This window comes from Pagrus major, chromosome 17 (genome assembly GCF_040436345.1).
Source record: "Pagrus major chromosome 17, Pma_NU_1.0".
NCBI lineage: Eukaryota > Metazoa > Chordata > Actinopteri > Spariformes > Sparidae > Pagrus > Pagrus major.
In genome coordinates, this window is record NC_133231.1 from 17,500,449 (window position 1) to 17,523,167 (window position 22,719).

The following is a 22,719-nucleotide window of genomic DNA, read 5'->3' on the forward strand; positions in this document are numbered from 1 at the left end:
TTTATTGGCTCACCCACATTATCACTTCTGTCAATCTCCACATTATTTCTTTCTGATAAAAACATTCCTCAAGTCATACCACAGCCTTTCTGCTGCACCTTACCATGCAAATGAATTATCAAACGCTAAGTGATTCACTGGAAGACAAAACAGAGGTGCAATTACAGACTGACTCACCGTACTGCACCTGATAGGTGTGTAGAGGCAGATAAATCAGCAATAATCTTAGTAACAACATTCCCGCACAGGGTGGGAGAGGCCTACCCTCACGCACCACACAGGCACGCAGGGCGAGGCTGAGCCACATTCCCGTGTTGGTGCACACACATCAAAGATGCTGCTAAAGAGATGTCAAACTGATGATGTGACCTTTATTAAGATCCAACCAAGGGCAGGAACAACACAGCAACACATACAGTACTGCTGCATGTAATACGCTGCCTCAGATGTGGTTGTGACAAAACAAGGACTGAAGTTGTTTAGCAGCAGGGTTATGCATAAACAATAGCTGAAGTCCAACAATACGATCTCTGAGATCTGTTTTGCATTTGGGCTGTGATGAAGACTGAGACTGCGTGTAAAAAATAGCAAAGTGATCCATGATCTGTACCTCATGACGACTCAGGATCAATGTGTTCAGCTGCCACAGGAGCTGTGACTGCAGATTTGTCTCCCCATAGTGGGCAGATCAAGACTGCAGCTGCACAGGTCTCCTACAACGAATCAGGATTCACTTTCACTTCACTTGTTTCAGGAAGTTTCTCAAATCTCAAATGCAGCAAATGTTTTGGCGTGTCAAAACGGGTATCTGACATTATATAAATACGGAAGTAAGCATTTACAATGCCTGCTCGTTTGTCAGCATATTCATTACAATGTCTATTTACATTTTGAACAAACTGACTGGAGAGTGAATTGACCTTCACCTCAGCTTGAGATTTTTAAAGTGTACAAATTAAAGCTTTAACAGTCGCAGTCCAAAACACAGTTTAGGCATCAACATGGACACAGTGACATAAGAACATAACCCCAAAGCAAATCAGATAAATATTACATCATGTAACATATTTATCATGCAGGCAGCACCGGTCACATCTGTAGCTTGTGTGTCAGTGACTCCATTGTGTTCAATTTCACTTACAGTTTTTTACATTTTTAGTTTGATGAATATAAAGAACCGTCCTAAAATAACAGTTAAGCAAATATAACAATTGCCCTTTTGCAAATATATATTTATAGCGGCTGAATGTATTATGCACATATACAAATGTTGATTGCAGCCAGTGACTTTGGGTCTTCTGCTTCCACTTTCCTCACTAACTGCAAAGTCTGCTGCACCTGGCGAAGATGTCACAGGGGCCCAGGGTCACGGTCTCAGAGCTCAGTCATAAGGAGAGCTCTCAGTATCTTCTCTCTGTCCATCCTCATCTCCTCTCCACTACACACACACAGAAAGACAAAATACACGTCGTATGAAGTTTAAAGATGTAATTCTGCCAGTTTTCAGTTCATTTTTCTTTATGTAACCCCTTTTCAAGAGCGATATGGCTGAAAAAAACTCTTATTAATAATCATTGTCACAGACCGTTAATAAACATCTGGATACTGCACGATACTGCACATCGTGATTGGATACAAACAAAATGTGTCTCTTGAAGATTAGGCTACTTATCCAGTTGAAGTTATTGACTAAATATATGATTTAAACATGGCTAACCACATCAAATCACATGGATATCCATCCATATCCATCCATCCAGGATCCAGAGGGCTGCTACTGCTACACTGCTGAGCTAGGCTAGTTAGCTCTTAGCAGTTTATCTCTTGTTTCTTTTTCCCCATTATGATTACATTTAGCCACTGTCATAATTATGTGGTATTACAAATTAGATTACTAAAATGCTGGAGCATCAAAATTGATTTGTCGGTAACAGGAAACAGGAAAACATTGTAGGCTGATAATGTCAAAACAATTCATTTAGAGGCAGCAGAGCGTCACTGTCCAGAGTTTATTCTGAAGATTGTACCAAAATTCAAGTTAAAAAGAATATTTCTTTGGCATTTTGTAGATACAGAAACAAAGAAAGAAAGGAAAATCAATTGGCAATTATTTTGATAATTTGTTAATAGTTTTAGTCATTTTTTTATGCAAAAATGTAAAACTATCTATGATAGTTTACTGAATATCTTTAGTTTTGGGATTTTGTCACTTCGGGCTATGCATTTTATTGACCATTTTTAACCATTTTCTACACGAATTGACTAATTGATTAACTGAGAAATGATCAGCAGATTAATTGATAATGAAAGTAACTGTTAGTCATAGCCCTAGTTAAACAATATACATGCATGTTAACCAATGGGTCACCAGGATGCCGCCAAAATGCAACCTTAAAACCTTTTTTAAATGGTTTTTCAGATCACTGGAGGAAGGTTGATGCAAATATAAACATGCCCTTGAGAACATGGAGAACTGAGGCGTTTTACCTGTCGTTATGGGCAGCGAGGTAAGGGACCAGGTGAGGAATGGAGCTACAGTAGTAAGAGGGGGAGAGATGGGGAGAAGGCGAAGGAGAGGGACAGCATGGACTACCCAGCTCCAGTGCTGGCATATTATCCACCTGGAATACACATGAATGTATACAGACACAGATATCCCTCTGTTTACTCACAGATAATGCTGAGAGGCTGAATTAATTGGATTACACAAACATTCTTAATGGCTTTTAAAGTGTCTGTCTGTCTGTCTGTGTGTGTGTGTGTGTGTTTGCGTGTGAGTGTGTGCGTCACCTGTGGGTAAATGGACGGCTGTATCTGTTTGTCCAATGAGCTGGTCGATCCTGACTTTCCTGTACTCTGGGAGGAAATGGCCGCAAGAGCTTCTGGGAGATTATCTTCATCTTCGTGGTTACTGATGAGCAATAAATTGAGAGAGGCTGAGTGACTAACACGACCTGCAGACTGCTCTGAACAAAATGTAATTTCATCTGGAGCAGAGATAGCATTGCTTTTGCTTCAAGTACTCTGTGAAGTACTTATTTCCAGAATGCAATTTCCCTCTTGTCGCACCGTCCTTCGCCAGTAATCAAAGGTGATGTGTACTCACAAGCTGAACTGTCTGACCAGTCGTTTTCTGCGGGTGGTGCTTGTGCTGGCACTAGACTGCGGCCTCTCCGGCGTCAGGCTGCGGTCTTGCCGATGTGGCGTCTTGTCTGCTGTGAGACTTGATGCAGCCGAGTCTTGGGATGAGCTCTGATACCTGAAGACCAGAGTCATCACATGAAGAGTTAGTGATAAGTACACATGTGTAGAAAGATGTGCAGATAGGATGAGGGCACTGGCCTGTCATTGAGGGTCTCATTTGAGTTCTTCACTCTAGGTATTGTTGAAGTTTCCTTCTACAGCATGAAGGAGAGGAGGACACTGCTGTTAGTGACACTGTAGAGCACACAAGGCTTACAGTATTTGTAAGTGAACTGTGGTACTCACCCTGAAAGCCGCCTCCATCTGGGCCTTGAGGATGTTACACTTGAGATGGTCAGGGAGCATCACCGGAGAGGCAGGGGGGTGCAGAGACTTCTCAGACAGCTGTTTCTCCTCTCCCTGTCAAAGAAGCAGGTGATAAAGTTTCCGGGGATAAGATCTCACTGTGAGCAGAATTGAATGACAGCATGCAGGGAGTGGGTCTGACCTTGTCCATGTTGACGTGCAGCGAGGGCCACGGTGGAGAATCGCTTTCCGACTCCAGAGCCTTGAGCAGGGACTGAGAGATGTCCAGCTCATCGGCAGGGCAGTGAGGAGCTCGACGTTCTAATACACATAAAGTTCAATGAGAAAATGCACTGTAGGCTGCGTTTGTTTTTGTAGAAACTGGGATAGGGAAAAGCTTATGACCATCCATCCATTTATCCAAGTGATTCTATTATTAAAAAGAGTGACCGTGCACTGTTAGACTTGTGTCTCTTACAGGCAATCAATTACAATTGATGACAAAATTGTCGAGTGTTCGTATAATATCTGAGGGAGCTTCATAGAGGTTTTGAAACAAAATGCGGGCAATGATCAACAAAGCCTGAAACTGGGGTGAAGTGGGGCAACTGGACTAAGATTATAAAGTGTAGTAGCCCAAAAGTTCTGTACATTGTAATATCCATACATTCACCTCTGTTTTAAGTACTATGTTTTCATTGCTTGCCAATTCATTTGATGGTACACTGTAATTTCTGCCAAGGTTGACTAGTTTAACATGTAATATTTGCTATAATTGTAGCTATAATAAATTCCTCTGCAGCAGTCCTGAGAAACACAAATACTGACTTTACTTATCTAATTCACATGACTGAAGCCTCATATTTGTTTTGAATAAACACTGGAATACATTTTCAAACACATTCACTGTGGTGAATCTGTCCTTTTAGTGGTAAAGTATGTTTTGTGTGTGATTTGGATGAGCTGATCAACATGCAGCGACGAACATGAAAAGAGCATCAGTGTGGAGTCTAGACGTGTCACAGATTTGCAGACAGACACTGTTTGGACAGCTCTTCCTCGGGCTGAGAGTACTCACTGTTCTTGGTGTGCGTGTGGCAGAGCGTGTCCTGGCTGTGCGTGTGGCGACGGTGATGGTGGTGAATCTTGCCAGAGTAGGAAGTCTCATTCTCCTCGATGCTGAACTGATGGTCTGAGGCGGGACCACTGAGAGGGAAGCTGAAGACGACAGGTGTAATCAAAACAAATTCACCCAATTAAATGCCGCTTATCATTATTATTGACTTCGGATCATTCCAGCTTCAAGCATATTCATCACAAAACCCTTCAATCTATGGAGAAAAAGACAGTTTATGACGATAACAGGAACTCTTAGTCACCCAGTTATGAACGACAGACTTTTGCAATTATGAACATTGTGTTTATTTGAAAAGGAAACGGCATCGTCCCTACAGGCATCATGTGATTCAAGTAAGTTTTACAGAGTAAAAGGCGACATACTATGGCAGACAAACATTGGGCACATTTTCTGTAAACAGCTGGTTGATTTAGCAAATCCATAACCCGCTATAACAAAGTAAAGCTTATTCAAAAATCTCTCTTTGAAAGCACAACACCACACATGCAGGATTCTAGTTCATGCTCCTATTTCACACTGATGATCTACAAAATATACATTTTAAAGCAGCTTAATCCCTAAACCAGCATTAAACACGTGCTTAACTCAACCCCTTCCACCATATTTAGCACTCATCATCACTTAATTGCACTCAAATTAAAGTGTTTTGGATAAATTAGCTGTCACAAGACTTCTAAGGCACAAAGATACATGAAGATGAGATGACTGAGGGGTTAAAACAACCATGATTACATGAAAATGTCCACAAGAAAAACAAGGCACAAAGATATTAGACCCATTCCTATGTTTATTGTTTTGCGTTCTAGCGTTATCTTTTAGTCTATATCAGTCTGACACTGTATATCTGGATGTGAAGGGACAGAGGACAGCGTCAGTGTAATAAGAACAAAGTTGATGGTACATTCTGAGTTCACATTCACTAATGCAAAAATATATATACTGAAAAAAGCTAATTCTAATGTATTTTGTTGCTCCTATTGTTAATATTTATATTAATTTGACTTGGAAGATAATCCAGGATAATCATACTCTGACTACAGTTCCATTAATTTGGTCTGAAAACAGGAAGTATAATGTCATAGAGTCAGTGAGTTAGCTGGTGGCGACAACGTGAGCATTAAAGACTATATTTGTTTACATTCGGGCAAATTAAAAACCATTAAAAGTTTGCCGAATTAACAATTAGCAGCTCTTGTTTGCAAAGTACCCACTGATGTACAGACAAGTATCACTGGATTAGTTTGATACTCAAGAAAACTTAAAAATGTGATGATTCTTAGGGAAGTTCTGCAGATGTAAGGAGCATCTTTCTTCTGCAATTTCTACGCGGATTCATTTTGGTTAACAAGCGATGGACAATGCACACAATGATATCCCTGGAAAGCATAGCGCTCACTGAATCTAAAGATATCCGTATCATGTCTGTGTTGATGTGATTTCTTGGCTGTTTTAAAGTAACTGATCTGCGTCTGTCAGCTGGGTGTTGACCACATTGATCGGAGGGCCAAAACAACCAGGCCAAACCACAATAATTAACTTCCTGTAACACCAATAAGCACCTGTCCCTTTCACCTAACACCATTTTTGCCTCATGCCTCTCCTTCTACGTCTTCCACTCTCCTGAGCCCCCCTGGGTAGGCGTTCGAACAGTCAGTTTGAAAACGTCTGACCTAAATGATAAAGGCTATATTTGTTTACATTAAGGCAAATTAGAACCATTAAAAGTTTATGGATTAGTTTGATACTCAAGAAAACTTAAAAATGTGATGATTCTTGCAGTTACAAAGCAGTCATAAAGAGCGTCTTTCTTCTGCAAATTCTAAGCGGATTTATAGAGGTTTACAAGCAATCGACAAAACACATATTGATATCCTCTGAACATGTTAGGCACAACACAACTACAGATATATGTTTCCCATCTTTGTATTCAGATTTGACTGAGTTATGATCCAGAGAAGGAGTGTGATTTTTGATGCAAATTGCAGCAATTAGGGGTTCAAAAGAAGCTCGACTGACTCTGTCGGCAGGGTGTTGACCACGTTGATCGCCGAACCACAATATCTAACTTCTTGTTAGTGTTTCTATAACACCAGTATACACCTGTCCGTTTAACCTCACGCAGTATCTTTGCCTCATGCCTTGAAGCCCTTGAACTTCCCCAAGCCCCCCTCAAAGAGGCGATGACAGTCAGTTTGAAAACCTCTTTCTGATTAGGTCCTTTGTCCTTTTTTCGGATTTTTCATGAAGGTGCACACTGAAACACATGAAGGGATGCGACAAACAGATGATGACGGTGGGGGTGAGGATGAATCCATCAACAGAGCTTCTCTTTGGGACACCAGTCAATGTAAGTCTTAATGTTTAGAGTCTGGGTTTGAAACAGATTCCCAGGGTCAAACAGAGGTCAAAGTGCAGTCATGACCTTGTCCCTGTAAACCACACTGATGGATCCTGGGAAGGTGCCGCTGGTTCGCTCCGGGGCGGGGGGTTGGCTGGACGTGGGACTCGCAGCCTCGACAGACGGCCTGAACATGAGGGTGGAAATGAAGGATCACACACACATACACACACACACACAGACACACACACATGAGCATGGAGGTAGACAAGACACATATGAGGTTTATGAGTGACGTGATGTGAGATGAGAAAGAGACAACGTGGAGAACCGAACAGAGAGTGTCACATGAGTGACTTTGTCTAAAAATAGAAACTCAAGGACCGGCTAAGACTGCATCATAACGTCCTTGAGCATCTCTGCCTTCTGTGTCCTCTCCGTCGTCTTACCTGTGTGACGGTGTGTGTCCAGAGGGCTGCAGGTAGACCGGGGGCGTGAGAGCCGAGTGAGGCGGGTGCCACGGCTCGTGACCAATAGGAATATTGTGCTGGTACTGGAGGGAAGGAGAGGGAATGAAGAGACGCTGAAATTAAATGTTGTCACTAGAGCGAAGCCAGATCAGTGGCTGCTGCATATGTGTGCGTGCACGAAAGTGGGTTATCTGAGGTCACTCACTGGATGTAGGCTGGGATCAGGGCTGGCTCGAGAGCTGGAAAAGAATGACAATAATCACTGATAGAAGATTAAAAAAAAAAAAGAAAACGTCTTTTGAAGAAGGAAAACGTCCTCAAAAACTGTTGAAAACCCAACAAATTGACGACTATTTAGCTTTTACAAAAGGCTGTTTTAGTTCAGATTATCCAGGCCATTATGTGGATTAAGGTCGAGTTTAGAGGATAATGAAAGAGTGTAATAAACAGAAAGTCCTCACAAGTGCGGTAATTTGAATGTGAACGTGTGTGTATATTTGTGTGTGTTTTACCTGATATGTTGCGGCTTGGCGGGAGAAATGGCAGCTGACAGAGTGAGACATGATGTCAGTTAGAGCAGAAAATAGGACAGTTTGTCATTTTATCTGTTTTTCAGTCTCAGCATACATGTTATTACTCTGAGATCTCACCAACACTTCAATCCTCATTCGTTTTTTCTATTGCAGGGCTGAATGACAAAACATCCAGTAAATAAAAGGTGCGTGGACGTCAGTACTGACAGCCTTGAAATAAATTCAGTCTGCCCTTGATGATTCATGCATAATAGATTACGGAGAGATAGCGGCTTGTGTGCAGAGGGTATACGGAGGAGTGAAGAGGACTGCATGTGCTTTTGACAAAGGTGACACTTAAGGGTAACAAGCCGTCTTAAGAAATCTGGAGCACTTGCTTGAAAAAGAACCTCAGCTCTTTTACAGTTTTTTTTTTAACTTGTTGAGTTTCTATTTTATTCAATACGTCAAACACTTTGCAACTGCTGGCAATTTTACAGCTTTTCTGTTGAAAAATAATACATTCAATAGTGATTCTGAAAAACAGAGACAAGTTTTGTCTCTGCGACCTTCATGTTAATGAGTGCAGGCCAGTAACAGATTCAATAGGAGCTGTTAGTCATCAAGGTTTGTATGTGCTGATAAGTCTCACCTTTGCTCAGTGACTGTGTGCGGGAGGGGTATCTCTTGCTCGGCCTTCGCTCGAATGTGCTTGCTCTCCTCAGTCGGCCTCCATGGGTGGCCTGATACTCAGTCTTACCACTGCGACGTAGAACACACAGAAGAGGGAAAACTGTATTATATCGTTTAAAAAACTTTTTTTTGTTAATTCATTCCTGGCAGGGTCCCCTCACCTTCTTCAACATCAAATTAAGGAATTTTTAATGACTTTCCAGGCCCAATTCCTTACAATTCAAGGATTCAACACGGCATAGTTTGAGACAGGAATCAAGCTAAATTACAGTAACACCACTCTTTGGCTGATCACTTCCACATCTTTTGGGACTGTGCTGCAATTTGGCCTTATTGGCTAGGAGCAGGAGCAGTGATAAAATGAATATTTGGCTCAGAGATCAATCACAACTTCAGTTCAATATATTTAGGTAAGATTCCAACCAAACTCAGCCGACATGAGAAACACCTTCTTCAAATACTGCTCGCAGCCAGTAAAAAAGCCATTACCAGGAAATGGATGATTAAAGAACTGCCAACATGATCAGAGTGGATAAGGATAGTAAATTAGATTTGTGGCACGGAAAGGTCGACTTTCTCCCTGAAACGTTTTATGGATACATTTACCAATTATTGGATGAAATAGTTGCTATATCTTAATACAGCAGGGAACTAACAAACACTTTGTTTTGTGTGATCGTGGATCCTGTAAATACATCTATATCTATTTAGTTATTTTTATGTACAGGGCTCACTGATTTCTTCATTTATATCATCTTTGCTGAACATGTGCTCTAATTGGGAGATATAAAATAAAATCCCGGATCCGTCCCTTTATCTGGATCCGCATCAAAAGTGAATGGGGTCTATTCTGGACTGAGACCCATCCTCCATCCAAGTTTCATGGAAATCTCTTCAGCAGTTTTTGTGTAATCCTACTGACAAACCAACAAACGGACAGGGGCGAAAACATAACCTCCTTGGCAGATATCAATATCAAAAGGATTTAAATCTATATTACTTGAAATTTCACACTTGTTTACTCTTTATATACTCTTTCTCAAATATTTAAAGCATACTCCTCTGGTGAAATTAAAACTGGCTGGCAACACAAGGTTCAAAATCAGTGACATTTGTGTGTTAATTGTACTGGATTAAATTTACTTCCACCACTTGTAACTTGAGTTTTCAATACACAGACACCGAAGTAAAACACACTTCAGCTGCTCCAACAAATGACAGGAAGTGCCCTTCAAGTGTGAGAACTGGCTCTGACCATCTCTGATTATCACAGTGAGGAGAAAACAAACAATATAATGGGGATGTGTCAGTCACCATAGGAACAGATCCATGTAACCATAGACACACTGTAACCATAGATACAAAGCCTCTGTTTAATGTGACACACTATATTCCCCATATGCTGCATCATCCGTCTTCTGTCAGTGCTACACTTCACAGGTGAGCCCGTCTCTGTGCTCTACCTGAATCTGAAGCGGGACCCGAGTCGTGTGAAGTCGCTCTGGCTGGCCTTGCCCGTGGTTGGTTGACGTAGCCGGAAGAAGGAGTGGCTCTCCACGGCACACTTCCACAGGTGTTTGCAGCTCTTGGAGCTGGCCAGCTGGAACACAAACGTGTGCTCCTGCTCCCGGCCCTGGAAACAATCAAACACTGTTAGCACACACCCTGTGTGTCTGACTGTGTGTGCATGTGCTTGTTTGCATGCAGGGAAACAAACCTGATCATCGTCCTCCACCACGACCAGCGTGAGTCGACTCTTTTTGAAGTCCAGCCGAGTGATTTTGGGCCTGGATAACACACCAAGCACACAAACCAACTAGTGTCATTTTGGTCAGAACAACATCAATATACATTGATCAACTTAAATACAATAGACCTTTACTGAATCACTCAAAACATTTTTTTTTTAATTTAAGGGAAATTCAGATACTTTTAAACCTGTGCCCTATATTTACATGTTTTGGTGTGTAAATGATTCAGATTCACCAAATGTTTTGAATCAGTCCAGTAGATCTCCTCAGCTGATAGTCACCACATGTCTGCAACACCTGCAATGTAATCCTCTGGGGCAGACTTCTCCTTGAACAAAATCTTCCCCTTAAATAAAAAGGTCTATCTCCGTAGGAATCGCTTCTGTAATGTTGTCAGACTCTTAGAGTCACAACTTCAGCCTGTCAGTGGCAAAAACAAGCACTTTTAATGGACGTTACTTTGACAGTCGGGAGTTGCCCCAAAGGATTACACTGAAGCTATTGCAGCTGTGTTGTGGCTGCCAGCTGAGGAGATCAACTGGGCCGATTCCAAAAATGTTGGTGAATATGAATCATTTACACAGTGAAACATGTAAATATGGGACCAGGTTTAAAAATACAGGAATTCACCTTTGATGATTAAAATGTTTACTGCTTCAAGTTAGAAGCCAGAAAGCATGTCGCTATGTTACTATGTTTAATTAGAGAAAAACTTGTTTTATAAATAATTAGATTTTTAAGATTTGTCTAAAGGTGCAATACATAAGAATTTTTTCAGGCCCGGTGCTAGCTGGTTAGCATGCTAACTTCAGCAGACATCTCTTCAACACAGTACATAGACGTCTTTGACAACACATCAACCCTGTCGTTTTTTTACACTATGTTAATAATTTTAGTAACATATGAATGTTTTAAACTAAAATTATTATGTATTGCATCTTTAACTGTCCCTTTATATAATTTTTACAACTACCACTTCGTTAAATAATCCTGGTTGTATAAGACAAATAAACTGCACCTTAAATTTCTATTAAAATGTGATGAGTTTGAAGCCTAACATCAAAATGTTTTAATGTGGTGAAAAGATACAAAAATGTACAAAATAAAATGGAAATAGACGATTCATGGCACCCCTAGGCACGTCCTTAAGTCGCCTCGGGGTGCCACAGCACCCACTTTGAGAACCACTGGATTCGCGATACGTTCAATGTCCTCACCAAAAGAAGAGGCCAATTTTGTTGGAGCCTTCAAACACTAAGATGCCAGTAGGAGTGAGACCGAGTGCATATTCTCCTCCATCTCTGCCCTGAAGACACAACACACACACGGTTAGTTCCCGGACACACCTGTGACATAGTGACTTTTATGATAATCAAACACACTCACACACCTTGACAAAGTGCATATCTACTCCGTAAAGTTCCAGCCACTTGCATTTGTTGAGAAAAGAAATCTCGGCTTGAGACGGACTCTTTCCCCTGAGGATTAAAATGAAGACACCATGGTGAGTTTTCACAACAAAAACATCACTCCCTCCGTCACCTCAGAAATCAGTAATGACACTTTACGACCTCAACTGGTAATTGGTGTTAGCTCTCAGGGAGATATTCTGTGAGTAACCTTCTTTTTGCGTCCCTGACTCAGTCTTGGTGTGTTTGAGTGGCAGTGAACTCGGAGTGGGTTCGTCCTTGTGTGGCTCAGGCGGCTCGGTGAAGCGCAGCATATGTGTGTGTAATCTAATCCGAGATGGGAGCAATCAGACCGCGGCTGGGTTAAACACTGCTCGGAATCAATCAAGACCCTCCAGGGATTAATCTCTTAATCCTCAATACAGGCCAGTGAGAGCGAGGCCAAGGCAGAGGAGGAGGAGAGAAAAGAGGGAGAGTGAAATGTAGACGCCCTGGTCACTGGAAACGCTGGCGCTGAAAGGCAGCAGCAGAATGACTTCCTTCCCTGCTCGGTGCTCTGCTTTTCTTGCCCCAGTTGTTTCACATCAATGAGGAGATAAATGTGCTCAGGTCAAATCACCGGCCACAGGACGCCTCACAATAAGATGAGTATTGTGGCAACTAGTGCACAGTGTTTGAAAAAGTCCCATTTTCTTTGACTTCATGGTGAACTTTAAACTCACCTGAGCTCCAACCACCTGCCGAAGATGTCTGCCTCCATGGCCTCGCTCTGTTTGGGACTGAAACGAAACTCAGACACCAGCTCAGGAGAGTGCTCCAGGGGATCGCAGTCTCCCAGTTCACCTGGATGTGATGAGAAATTTAGAAACACAGATGTAGGAGAGCAGCAGACGGAGAAGCCAAAAGTCTACAAGATGTGCTGTGTATCAGCAGCCGAGGTCTTTATGGTGAAACAAACAAAAATGTCTCATTGCAACACACTCTGTGGTTTTGCTGCTTATGGTGGCTAATGATAGAAAACAATAGATATATAATTGCTGTGCAACTTGACAGTAGCAACTTGATTCTTCCCTTCTTGCACTGCAGTTACACCATGATATACCAATTATCATCATCCCATAATTGTAACTTATGGCTATTCAGCAAAGGTCACATAGTCGCTCTTTAAAGCTTCAAATCCCTGCATGTTCACACTGCACTACAGAATGTGACTTAACATCTAATTACAGACAGAAAACTGCAGGGAACCACCACATGCAACATCCATCTGAGCTTGTGGCTTGTCCTCTAAGTTTGATTTTCGGATGACACAGATCATAAGTTACTACCACCTTTTTAGGTGCAGACTGAGTAAATAATATTAAGATTGTGATCCATAATATACAACAACTGTCTTCCTTGCTATCAGTAAGTAGTAATCAGAAAGTTATTGGGGTGGTTGTAGAACATGGTCATGCAATGAGGCATTAATACGTGTTTTATAAGGACCATTAAAGAGCCAATTTGCAACTGATATGAATGCTAACAAGCAACTAGTTATGGTTAATATGCTTACTTGACTTGCGACTTGTTTCAGTTTTCAAATCTGCAAGTTTATTTTCATTAAACAGTATATGGCACTGATACTGTATATTTGTATTTAGTGTTTATAGGCTATTAACAGTGACATGTTACCGATCAGATATTGTTGTGGGCGGGACATTGAGTGAAACCACAGAGTGGTGACTACAGACTTAGAGAGGATGCTGCATCAGAGCCAAAGTAGCACATTTTAAAATTAGTTTATTTTATCAGCAAACAGAAACAACAGATACTGATAAACTCTGGTCCGTTAAGAGTGAAGTGAAAACTCTTTAACTTAACTCAACATGTAACAGAATATAAGTGAGTATGAGAGGTTTACTTACTTTGTAAACAATATGCCGCCAGCTCTACTGAGACATCATACGGACATTTCAATCTGAGAAGAAAGAGAGACACGGAGCTGTTTGTAGTGAGAGTGCATTCACACACACTTATAAGACCACCACATGGTGTGATGTGTGTGTGTTATCATGTGTTGGAAGGACATAAAAGTGTCTGAGTGCCCTACTGTGTGTGTGTGTGTGTGCATGTCAAGGAGGAGAGGAGCAACCCTTTTCCTAAAATAAGCAGCCCTCTGCTGTTCCTGATCTTGAGCTTTATAATAGAGCTGTACTCTGGGGATCCGTGGCCCAGATAGAGGCAGGAGGAGGGAGAGGGGCAACACACCCTCTGAGTGTGTGTGTTTGTGCACGCAGGTTTGTGTTTGTGTGTAAGAAACAGGCGCCGCTGCTCAGAAGTCCCCGAAACTCTGGTGTAGGTCACCTGTATGTACGCTCCAACAGGTGTGTGTGTGTGTGTGTGTTTGTAGGTTTAATGCTACAACTGAGATCCAGACGTCTGCACTGTTAAGAGAAATCACCTGAATATGATTCATATTTTGGACTCGTGAGGAGAGGAATGTATTTTAAGATGAATGTTTTCTTTTGTTCCAGTTAGGATGAGGTCAGATTGAGGATGCAGGTTCAAGGACATTGTCTTTAAATAAACACTTTCACTGTCTTTAACACCAACGAACCACAGAGTTCTGCATTTATTTGCAAAACCCTATTTGAGTACTGACTTTTACAAGACTTCTCAGAAATTGTTTTAACAAATTAAGTCCTTTAAATTTTACTTAATGAGGTCAAAATATCTTAAAGACACGGAGGGGCTTTTATTGTGGAATTTAAAGTTGAAAGTTGTTGACCATCTAACCCAAAACTCCTGCATCTTGTGCATCTTTTTCGAGTTTTCGGTAACACTTTATCATAACCATCATTAATACATGGTACATTTTTTGTGAATAAAACTTTAGTTAATAGTTATATCACTGTTAACAAACAATGAAATGCTTTATAAACCATTTATTAAGCAATTTTAAAGGTCTATAAACATCAGTTACCATCCAAATAATGTTTATGCAGTAACTACACTGTATTTATTAAACATTTAGAAAGTGTTATAAACATCAGTTGCAACTTTACGATAAACAATTGCTTGTACTTCATGTTTATGTGTTTCAATCGTCACGTCTAACCTCACATGTATCCCCCAAAACGTTTAACAGTAGTTTAACTCTGCAAAACATTTGAATTATAAACTGCACATATATGTAAGATATAAAATGACGGTTTGTTTAAATGTGTTTCTGTGTCTCTATACTGTAATCTTTAGGTCACATTTGCGGAAGAGGAACTTACTTGCCAGACAGAATATCCTGTCGAAGCTGCAGCACAAACAGATACCTGTCAGGGTGGAAAAAGAGACGACAGAGTGAGAGGCTCACGCTGAACAAGAACATAAATCAATTGATGTATGGCAGGCTTTGCCTCATCTCTGACACATAATTTGTTCTAACAAGTCTCTGTCCGTTTGGCCTTGATTTGAATCTGCCCACAGCAGCAAAGTAATTAGCCCCACATCCCCTTTGGACCTCCGCACCGGGCTCCTGAGAGAACTGTGTGTGTTAATGTGTGTGTGTTCGTGTGTGTGTGATTTGCGTGTGAGAGTTTTACCTTGTAAATTCTTCGCGCAGGTTATTTGGCTCTGAAGAGTAAAATTTCACTCTGAAGAAGAGTCTGTACGGAGACCCGTCTAGAGGAAACAAAGAAGACAGGAAGAGGTGGAGCGAGATGAAGTCGCACTTTACTGAAAATGTATTCAATCAAATCAAATCAAAAAGAATAATTGATTTAAACCACTTTATGTTAATCCATCACTGTCAGCCTGGCCCTTGTTTTAGGCTCCTGCACTACAACTCAAAGGACAACATCAGCCTCTCCTCCCTCCTCTTATACCATTCATCCCCCCTGTTACAAGCTGGAGAGCAAACAAGGGTACGGCTCCTAATGCACACGCTAATCACCATGTCAACATTGGATAATGGCCACCTGCTCCCCACTCACCTGCCTCCACATGCACATACTGCACATTTTCCTACACACTGCACAGGCCTAATTAGAAAACAGGTGAGGTGAACTTACCTCTGATCTGTTTCTTGATAAACTTCGACATATCCAGCCAGTGCTACAAGAGATCAAAAGATTCAGGAGGTGAGTTATCTCAGCGTGCGGTCCACGGCGAAAATAAGTAAGAGCTTGTTACTCACTGAGACTTGTTCTGTGTCCATGAACTGAAGTCCAAAGTAGTCCGTCTCAACCAGATCTATGTGATACATGATCTGGTCGAAAAGGTCCTGGCCTCTGGATTTACTCTGCAAAAGAAGAACAGAAGTGTTTTCAGCTCAGCCTCACTTGTGTTTATTTGTTTTCTCTTCAGCCCGCGAGACCCGATTGTCTCGTTAGAGCTGCAACGATTAGTTGATTAATTGATTAGTCAAAAAATTAGTTGCTAAATATTTTGATAATCCATTGATCGTTTCTGCCATTCTTCAAGCAAAAACGTCAAACTTTTGCTCGTTCCAGTTCCTTAAATGTAAAGTTTTGCTGCTTTTCTTTGTCATTAATGTATTAAATCAAGATTCTTTGGTTTTTGGACTGTCGGCTTGACAAAAGAAGCTATTTGAAGACGTCACTTTGGGGTCATTTTTCACAATGTTTTGATATTTTATGGACTGAACGATTAATCAGTTAATCATGAAACTAATTGTTAGTTGCAGCCCTGGTTCTCATTAGAGATTACAGTTTTAGTGTCCATAACAAGAGCAAAATTACTTTATTAGTGCATATGGTTGTTTCTGTGCGTGTGTGTGTGTGTGTGATTGAATCTGACTCAAATTGAGGAGGACAAGCCCCTGAGAAACATATTTTATTATATCTTTATTGATGTGAGACTATACTGTATATGGTCTTACATTGTTATATCGTGATAAGTGCTGTCTGTTCCTGGTTTTAAAGGCTGCATATCAGTAAAGTGATGTCATTTTCTGAACTTAGCAGACTGTTCTAATGTTTGCCTTTACCCAATTAGTCATGATATCCACATTACTGATGATTATTTATCAGACATGTGACTCAAGCAAGTCCAAAGTCATTTTTTCTTGGGCAAGTCAAGTCAAGTTGAAGCACATCCTCAGTTAAAGGTGCATTATGTAGTTTTGGAGGAGAAACTTAAACTCAGATTTCTAATATTTACAATATTAATGAGGTAACAATACAAACTCAGAAATTAAAACCTGCCTAATAATAATGATATTATTCACCAATTTATCTAACCTGTTCAAAAAGAATGACAATTAATGAATTTGTATTATAATTGTTGATATTCAGCTAAATAAATGGAATCAAACAAATAACTTTCTAAAAACTTATTTATTTCTTGATTTCTTCTCATTCAAAAAATATTCTTTCCCCACTGCTTTTAGACTGTGAAATACTGACAACCAGACTAAAAACAAATTAAATAAAATTAAGACAGACAAGTCATCATGTCTCAAGTCAAGTCACGAGTCTGTGACTTCCAAGTTCAGGTCAAGTCCCAAGTCATTTATTTTCGGTCAAATCAGCCTGCAAGTCATCAAAACAGGGACTCAACTCACAATGAGTCCAAGTCATGATGACTCGAATCCACATCTCTGCTACTTAATAAGAATTAATGCTTTGTGGAAGAATCAACAGGTATTTGGTCCCAAATACTGTAATATTGGCTTTTGTTGCCCTGTCAGCATTTATGAAGTGCTATAGAGGAGATTTCAAAATATGGACTATTGCAACTTGTATCCCAATATAGCCCAAAAATATCGCAATATTAATTTACAGGAACAGTTCACCCAAAAATGAAAATCCAGTCATTATCTACTCAGCCCCATAGTGATGGAAAGTGAAGGTGAAGTTTTGTAGTCCACACAAAAACATGACAATGACTCCATACAGCTCGTCCAGCAAAAAGTGTTGGCATGCATTGTGTCTGAATATGTGTAAATAACGTCTTTTCAAATCAATTTGGGATCTCAGGGCTTCTGGATTTTTTCAGCTGTTTTTCTTTTAGATAATGACAGAATTGTAATTTTTGGGCGAACTTATCCTTTAAGGCCATATCACTGAGCACTAGTTTATTTGTCATCTCGTCTGTCTCATCTTCTGGTGATAAATTGACTTTTAAACTGAGTTTCACTGCTCAGGGTGGTGCCAGACTTCCGCGAAATTTAGGCATGAGTGTGTATTACAAGAGCAAAATGACTAATAGGGCATGTGAAAGTGTTTGTTTGCGTGTGTGTGTGCGCGCGCGCATCTGGGTCAAAATGAGAAGCCCCTGAGGGAAAGGCCCTTATTCAGACTCTTGTCAACAACACACACAACCAAGAGCACACACACTTAAGCACAACCACTGTAGTGCCAGTTTGTCCCCTCTAAAGCATTTTATGAGCCTCATCATTGCCCCGTACGATGACCTCCCTCCTGTCTGACCCACATAACACACAGTGGGTGTGTGCAGAGATGACAGCCTTGTACTTTGGATCCTGATAACCAGTCTAAACTTCCTGGTGAGTGTATGAATGTGTGAGGAAATCAGTGGTATTAAGGGATTGGGGACAGGCGCAGAAAAAAAAAAAAAAAAATCACCAGAACGCCTCTTGCTCATTCTGCAGCATGTTTAGAGACGCTGATTGAAATCATGGCCTCTGTCACATGGGAACACATGCAGAGGCAACAATCGCACACCACACTGGAGTGAATATTTCACTGTTTCTGCTCTACCTTGTGTTTTGTCTTCAACTGACACCCTAATAAACGAGTTTCACTGTACCTGGCGTGTACAAACTTGTCCCAGCACACCTGTGACTCAGCCTCCAGCTTGACAAGCCCTGTGACGTTTTATTGTTGGAGCTGTAACACATTTAGTAGAAGCTGTTGCTTTGTGATATTGCTGTAATCTCCCTGCAGGACAAGAAAAACACTCTCTCTACCCTCGTAACCCACTGTACACCGGCCGAGCATTAAGGAGGTGACGCATGCACGCAACAGCTTCTGTGACACACGCAACCTTCAGAATGAAAACATCTTACAAGAAGCCACTTACGCACGAATGCCCACGCTCTCGCTCATCATCCCACCTACCCCTCATACACTCCTGGCACTCGTCTGTGACATAGAGTCCCCAGAGTGGTAAATCAGATCAGGGAGTCAGGGAATAGAGGAGGACAGAGAGAAGAAGAAGAAGAAGAATAGAAGAAGTGAAGGATGTGAAGACGATGAGCGATGGAGCAGGCCACAGAGGGAGTGTAAAAGGAAGATTAGGAGGGGAGGGAGTCAGGGGTTAGAGAGGAGATTGCTTGAGAAAGATCAGACACAGGCAAATAGACCAATGGAGCGAGAGAGAGGAAGAGGAAGAGGAGGAGGAGGAGGAGGAGGAGAAAGTGAGGAAGAGGCTGTAAAAGAGCAAACAGGAGGGGGCAGCTTCAGGTCTGTCTTCGTTAGATTTTCCCGCAGTCAGAATAGGGAAGTAATGTGATGAATTGGCTGATCATAACACCATCTGGAGCTCTCACTGAACAGAAAGACACGCTCACACACTCACACACACTCATACTATATAGGCCACTATGATACTACAAGCAGGGAAACTTCAGTCAACGGGAACTTATCTGTGTCGAACTTCAACTGGACACATCTTGCTGTCTATTTTAACTCGAGATGCAACTAGAGCTGCGCGATTAATCCATTAGCTGATTGAAAGACAATTAATCAGCAACTATTTGGATAGGTTTTAGTCATTTTTATATCAAAATTGTTGGTTTCAGCTTCTTAAATGTAAGAATTTGCTGCTTTTCTTTGTCATTTATGACAGTAAATAAAGAGTTTGGGGGTTTTGGTCTGTTGGTTGGACAAAAAGAGCCAATTTGAAGACGCCACTTTGGGCTCTGGGAACATTTTTTTGGGGGGGACGCTTTGTAGACTAAACACTTAAAGGATTAAGCCTGAAACTGATCGGCAGATTGATTGATAATTAAAATAATCTAGACGCATTAAATGGCAAAGACATTGTAAAGAAATGCCAAAAATGATGTCTCAGATCCCAAGGAGAGGTCTTCAAGCTGCTCATTTTGTTGGGAATCAGTCCAAAACTCAAAAGTGTTTCATTCAAAGTGAGATAAAAGAAAAGAGAGAAGTGGCAAATCCTCACATTTGAGAGGGACGACAAGATATTCAGAGGAGTAAAGAAACCAGAAAATATTCACATTTAAGAAGCTGGAGAAAACTACTCAAACCAGTTATTGGATCATCAGAATAGTTGGCGATTAACTGAATCGTTGATAACTTATCATCGATCGATGGCTGCAGCTCTCCTGTTGATCATTTTTTCGGCAAGATAAAAACACTCTTTTACATCTCCTCTAACCAGGGCTGTGTTCAGAGCAGATTCAGAGATTCCTCTTACATTTCTAATTTTAAAAGTTGAAACTAAACTGACTACAGGCTGAACTGGATGAATTAGATTTAACCCTGTCTCTCATTTTTGCAGGGGGCCACCAGGGACCCCTACGTTGTCCCTGCGGGGTCCCCGGGCCGCACTTTGGCACACATTGACCTGGGCTACACCTCGTCCAGCGCCATGCACTCTGTTTACACACACTGTTTACACACAGAGCCGCTGTGTGCACTCACAGGCAGATCCACAGTGACATCCGAGCCGTCCAGCAGCAGGACGCGGCAGGTGATGGTGGTCTTCGCCGCCCCGGCCGCCGGGATGTGGACCGACGCTCCCCCGGTGACCACGGCGGGCGCATGTACGACCTGCTGCTGATGGGCCAGGAGCAGGGGGTTCCCGCTCACCCCTCCTGCTCCTCCTCCCCCTCCCTCTCCTCCCCCTTTCCCGTCCCGTTCGTCCCTCTCTCTCGTCTGGAAGCGGCTCCGGGAGCGGCGGCTGAACGTCCGGCGCAGAAAGCCCATCATCTTCCCGATCCACGAGGCGAGGAGGTCCGTGCTGCGTCCGTGAAAACTGCTCCACACAACAGCCGGTGCAGCCGGGGTCCTGCTTCTGCTGCCGCCGCCTCCTCCCCGGGGCGAGGAGTCACTTAGCAGGCACGGAGGAGACTTCAGGGCTGCCGATCAGTCCTCAGGCTGGATGTCGGCAGCAGCGGAGGGACTCCAGCCGCATACTAATGAAACTGACACGGATCGACCAACCAGTTGACCACCGATCATTCAGCCCGGTGTGGACGACAGGACTCTCTCACGGAAACACACACAGCCCTCCTCCTCCTCCTGTCCTGTCCTCTCCCGTGCACCTGCCTCCTGCTCTGCTTGGCTCGCTGTTGCGCACCGACTCTGAAATCCCGGAGAAATCCCGTCCGACGCTCCGCAGTGGGAGCCCCTGAGTCACACGGGGCCGGGGGGCGGGGAGGAGGGAAGTGTGGTCACCTCTGGACCGGTACCGGACCCCGCTGCTTGTTGCCGCTTATTCCCACCGGGCGAACCGAAAGTAGTCTACCTCACAGGTAAAAGTCAACCAGCGAAACTGGACAAACAGAGTGATCTGCGCCTGCGTAAAAGCACAGCGCAGAACAAACTTCTGTTCCTCCCGACTGGCCGACCCGTCAGTGTCGGTGAACCAGCGCCACCTGTCTGTCACGAGCCCGCCAGGAGAGGGAGTGGATCATAGTAGATTAATAGTGGTTCCCAAGGTGGGGTCCGAGGTGCCACAGGGGTCGTTAAAGGGTTTCCAGGAGGTCCTCAGCTGTAGAATGATCATTTATGTGACAGGGCCGTACCCAGGACTTTAGACACACTGAGATCTGAGAAGGAACTGCCCTCAAAACACCCCATGACACACTTTTAAAATGATCATAAATATGTTTTTAGTCATCAATCCAATCTCATTTTCTGTATAAACAATCACCACAAGGGTCGAAATGAACGAAAAACGAAATCGTGAACAAAATAGCAGGAATCTGTTTGGAATCAACGCATAAATGACCCACAAAGTGAACATTATCTTTCTGCCTCGCAAGTTTTATTTTGAAATACACTGCTCAAAATTAGTTAGGTATATTGGGATATGGGTTTTGAGTAGTGTCTAGAGTCCGCACTGTAAAGCGGCATATTTCCAAACATAAAGCTCCCCAAATTTCCCATTCTCAAACCAAAAAAGGACAAATAAATACAAATAAAGAGGAAAAGAAACTATTCTTAACTGTTCTGAAAGTATAAAAGCATAACTCTCACATAAGTCATCCTGTTTTAAATATATTTACAAATATGATATAATCACAGGATTACTAATGTTCTACTTAAGGAAATATTTTCCCGCCCTGTCGTCCTACACTGCAAACTTCACAATCCTCCAAAGTATATTTGTCTAACTACCAGTTAAACATAATGAGAGCTGAAGTCATGTCCCTGCCGGTTTCCCTCATGGGACTTTATTTTGGACAAACAACAAATTATCTTTTGATCCCGATTGAATTGTGCCATGAACCACACATATGATGTTTGTCAATTTAAAAGATAATTTCTCAACTTGAGAAAGTCGCAGTTAGTCATAAAACTAATGAACTATAAGACTGTGAAAAAACGTGAGTATTAAGACTACACAGAGAAGAGTAGCGTTAGTGACGTCGTCACCAAAACCCGTAACTTAAACCTTTTTCTTAAAGGGCAATTCCACCAATTTTCCACGTTAACAGGTCTTGAGGAGTACTACTACACATGTGAAAAAAGTAGCATAAAGCCTTTTGTGGCTCCAGAGGAAGCTGCATGTAATCTGATACCATGATGTCACTCAGTAGCTAAATTGCATTGTGGGTAATGGAGGGCAGGTTTCATTAAAAGGAAGAAGAATGAAATAAAAAGGCAGTATCTCTGGTTATACTGTATTGATTTTGATCATTTTGTTTTAAAACTGTCCATAATGAGTCAAACAATGTTGAAGGACAGCAGTGAAGAGCAGTGGACTGC

At 42.0% G+C, this 22,719-nt stretch overlaps 1 protein-coding gene across 1 annotated transcript; it reads right to left on the reverse strand.

The window, feature by feature from the left end:
• Positions 1–351: 351 nt before the first annotated feature.
• epb41l4b (erythrocyte membrane protein band 4.1 like 4B) lies at positions 352–21,297 on the reverse strand. The gene is made up of 23 exons (XM_073485273.1): positions 20,428–21,297; positions 15,972–16,076; positions 15,847–15,889; positions 15,379–15,457; positions 15,064–15,108; positions 13,708–13,760; positions 12,523–12,643; positions 11,782–11,869; positions 11,609–11,697; positions 10,358–10,427; positions 10,104–10,273; positions 8,600–8,709; positions 7,948–7,981; positions 7,641–7,674; positions 7,415–7,518; positions 4,568–4,707; positions 3,692–3,810; positions 3,490–3,603; positions 3,343–3,398; positions 3,107–3,259; positions 2,791–2,911; positions 2,488–2,621; positions 352–1,438 (listed from the first exon to the last, which is right to left on the reverse strand). Exons 1-23 carry the CDS (start codon positions 20,713–20,715, stop codon positions 1,375–1,377), a joined length of 2,334 nt encoding a protein of 777 aa, XP_073341374.1. The 5' UTR covers positions 20,716–21,297; the 3' UTR covers positions 352–1,374.
• Between the last annotated feature and the right edge of the window lie 1,422 nt (positions 21,298–22,719).